The sequence below is a fragment of the Formica exsecta genome, unplaced genomic scaffold, assembly GCF_003651465.1.
Source record: "Formica exsecta isolate Colony F162 unplaced genomic scaffold, ASM365146v1 scaffold558, whole genome shotgun sequence".
NCBI classification, from domain to species: domain Eukaryota; kingdom Metazoa; phylum Arthropoda; class Insecta; order Hymenoptera; family Formicidae; genus Formica; species Formica exsecta.
In genome coordinates, this window is record NW_021852829.1 from 32,894 (window position 1) to 35,996 (window position 3,103).

Below are 3,103 nucleotides of genomic sequence, written 5' to 3' on the forward strand. Positions count from 1 at the left end.
ATATATATATATTAAAAATGTATTAAAAAATTGTTACATACAATGTATAAAAAGATCGTTAAAAGGGTTAAGATATCGAGATTGACTCACCTGTTCGCGATGATGCATATCTTCAAAATATGTAATATCGTGACCGTTAATAGTGATATTGCCAGAGCCATTGCCCCAGATTGTTACTTCACCTCTTGCAGATTTTCTAAAGCAATCTAAAATTATAATGAATTTAATGATATTATTTTCTAGTCATTTGCTAATGTTAAGATTATTTACTTACTTTTGACTTTGATATATGGCCTTCCTGTGCTGTCATGTTCCAACTGTACATATAAAAATAATTCTCTGCATTAATCATAATTATATTTTTCCTTGTCATTGTTATATATAACTTACAGGTGGCACGGTTATCTCATTGGAATGACTAATAAGTACTTTACGATACTTCATAATAAAATCTGTTGCACGCTTTGATAGTGGATGATCACATAATCGCTCTAGTGATGTTACAAGATAAGTGTACTGAAAAAATTATTACACTTATGAGTTAAATCATGCGTTTCTTTGTAAAATATTGCACAAACTTCAGCATTATTATTGATATTACTATTTACCTCCAAATCTATAATATTTTCAAGTAGCTGGTTCTCAGTATCTTTTTTTGATAACCATTCGGAACCTATCAGATTACTAAAAATATATAACTAATATTATATACAATCTTGAAAAGTAATTATATATGCTTAATATATACATAATAAAATTTCTAAAATTATATACCAATTGTAGTGTATATATTCATTTTATGTATAAATTATTAATATTCAACGTACATTTTATCCATAGGTAATGTTCCTTGTTTTATTAATGAATCTTCAATATCATTCAGAGATTTGATTTTCTCCATAATATCCTATATACAAAAATAATTTTTCCAAGTGTTAAATTGCTCTCTTTTATATTTTTGTAAAAGTTACTATAAAAACTTACATATAGCGTTTGATAATAATTTGCTTTAGAGGTATAAAACATAGAATGAAAAGGTCTTCCAGATTCATCAAACTCTGCTGCTTTCTTGCTTGGAAAAATCTCTTCTGGGTGTCGCATCATTGGTCGAGCTTTAGGATCGTACAATCCTGATGGAAACAAATACTCAATTGATCTCTAAAAATAATGATTATATGAATTACTTAGATATTTTCCGTAAATTACCAATAGTTTTTCATACAGATATATACATACATCTATATCTGCTTGTGTAAAGAAATCTGGATCTTCACCCATCATATTAGCTAGGTGTCGTTTTCCTACTTTGTATTCTACAATCTCTTTCTTCATGAATTCATCTGGTAAATGTAAATAAAAAATTTATACAATATCTTTTATATAAAGTGTTAATATTATTAGAGTTATTATTAAAATGTTATTGATGCATGAAAAAGAAAACAGATAAGTTACTACCATGCTCTTTCGCACGTTGCAAGTACATCAACATAGCTTTGCTTATCTTCTTTGCTGGTTTCTTCTCTTCAGTCTTCAATATGTTGTTGATTTCATCACTAGATGTTGCATATGATCGTGATTTAATATGTTGTTTATAATTCTAAAAATATAAAATAATTAATATATACAATACACAAAATAATTGAACATGAATAGAATAAAAAAATCCGGATTGGATTAATAGCTTAACAATTTAGGCCTACGAAATCTCTTTGTTTATTTTCACTTCGAACCTACCGAATATTGTGCAGCATCCGAAAACAAAACAGCGGCATTGTTACTTATACCAATCCCGAAACGTCGGAAATGTAAATAACGTGTGAAAACAGACATAATTGTTTGATAATCAGAAACAAACTATTCTTTAACTATAAAATTCAGAGTCGATAACTTAACCTCTTGCTTGAATTAAGTCAACTACGGTTACGTTCGAAAATCTACCTGTCAATGGGTGTGTTCAGGAGATACAACCATTGAGTAGCAATCGAAAGTGATTGGTTCTTACTTTTAAGTGCCGGTCTACAATAGATGATTTAAGCCCTAAGCCTTAAGAAATTGACCAATCACATTCATGTATGAGAAGAATACTCGACTGTGATTAGTCAATTTCTTAAGGCTAAATGCCCTCACACACAAATTGACATAGCTGGGCCGCGTTCGAGAACATCACCCGTGTGCACACGAGCGTCATTCTATCTTTGTTCAACTTTCAGTAAATAACAAAGATAGAACAATGCTCGGTGCACACGGGTGACATTCTCGAACGCAGCCCTGCATATGCATAGCATAAGACCATCTGGACCAATGAGCATGCTATGTAAATCAATATGGCGATTTTATTTCGATGCTCATTGGTCCAGTATTGCTGAGCCGTGAGCCGCGGGACTTGTTTCTGGCATCACTGGTCGAGGGTTGACAAGACAATGCTCAACAGTTGTGTTTCCTGAACGTGCTCAATGAATCATCAGGGGTTCGATTGTGTATCTTTGAAACAAAGAGCATTTTCCAGCAAGGTACACAGACGACACAGTGTACTACACATTATCACGCGATTGGCTATATTTAAATTTTTTTTATTTGACAGCCAATCATGTGATAATGTGTAATACACTGTGTCATCTGTGTACTTTGCTGGAAAACGCCCAAAGTAAAAATTAAAGGGCCTTTAGAACTTAAATCACCTATTGTAGACCGGCACTAAACCAAATCAACGTCGAGTGCAGTGATGCCAGAAACAGGTCCCGCGGCTCACGGCTCAGCAATGGAAGGGGTAACGCACACAAGCGCGAACCGCGTACATGTGCCACATGTACGCGGCTCGCGCTTGTGTGCGTTACCCCTTCCATTGCTGAGCCGTGAGCCGCTTTTCCAGCAAGGTACACAGACGACACAGTGTACTACACATTATCACGCGATTGGCTATATTTAAATTTTTTTTATTTGACAGCCAATCATGTGATAATGTGTAATACACTGTGTCATCTGTGTACTTTGCTGGAAAACGCCCAAAGTAAAAATTACAAAAGTGAACAGATTTACTAGATTTCGACAAATGACATCGTAGATACTCCAGTGAATTTACTCACTTTTGTAATTTTCACATCGG

The 3,103-nt window shown here is 33.5% G+C and overlaps 1 protein-coding gene across 1 annotated transcript in view; it reads right to left on the reverse strand.

Moving 5' to 3' along the window:
* LOC115242050 (28S ribosomal protein S9, mitochondrial) overlaps positions 1-1,772 on the reverse strand; it is a 5,452-nt gene extending 3,680 nt beyond the window's left edge. The window contains exons 1-9 of the mRNA XM_029818062.1: positions 1,735-1,772; positions 1,456-1,553; positions 1,237-1,340; positions 985-1,158; positions 828-907; positions 609-684; positions 391-516; positions 275-317; positions 91-206 (exon numbers count right to left, since the gene is read on the reverse strand). Of these exons, the coding sequence (XP_029673922.1) occupies positions 91-206; positions 275-317; positions 391-516; positions 609-684; positions 828-907; positions 985-1,158; positions 1,237-1,340; positions 1,456-1,553; positions 1,735-1,772 (855 nt within the window). The remainder of the gene's footprint in view (positions 1-90; positions 207-274; positions 318-390; positions 517-608; positions 685-827; positions 908-984; positions 1,159-1,236; positions 1,341-1,455; positions 1,554-1,734) is intronic.
* Positions 1,773-3,103: the final 1,331 nt, after the last annotated feature.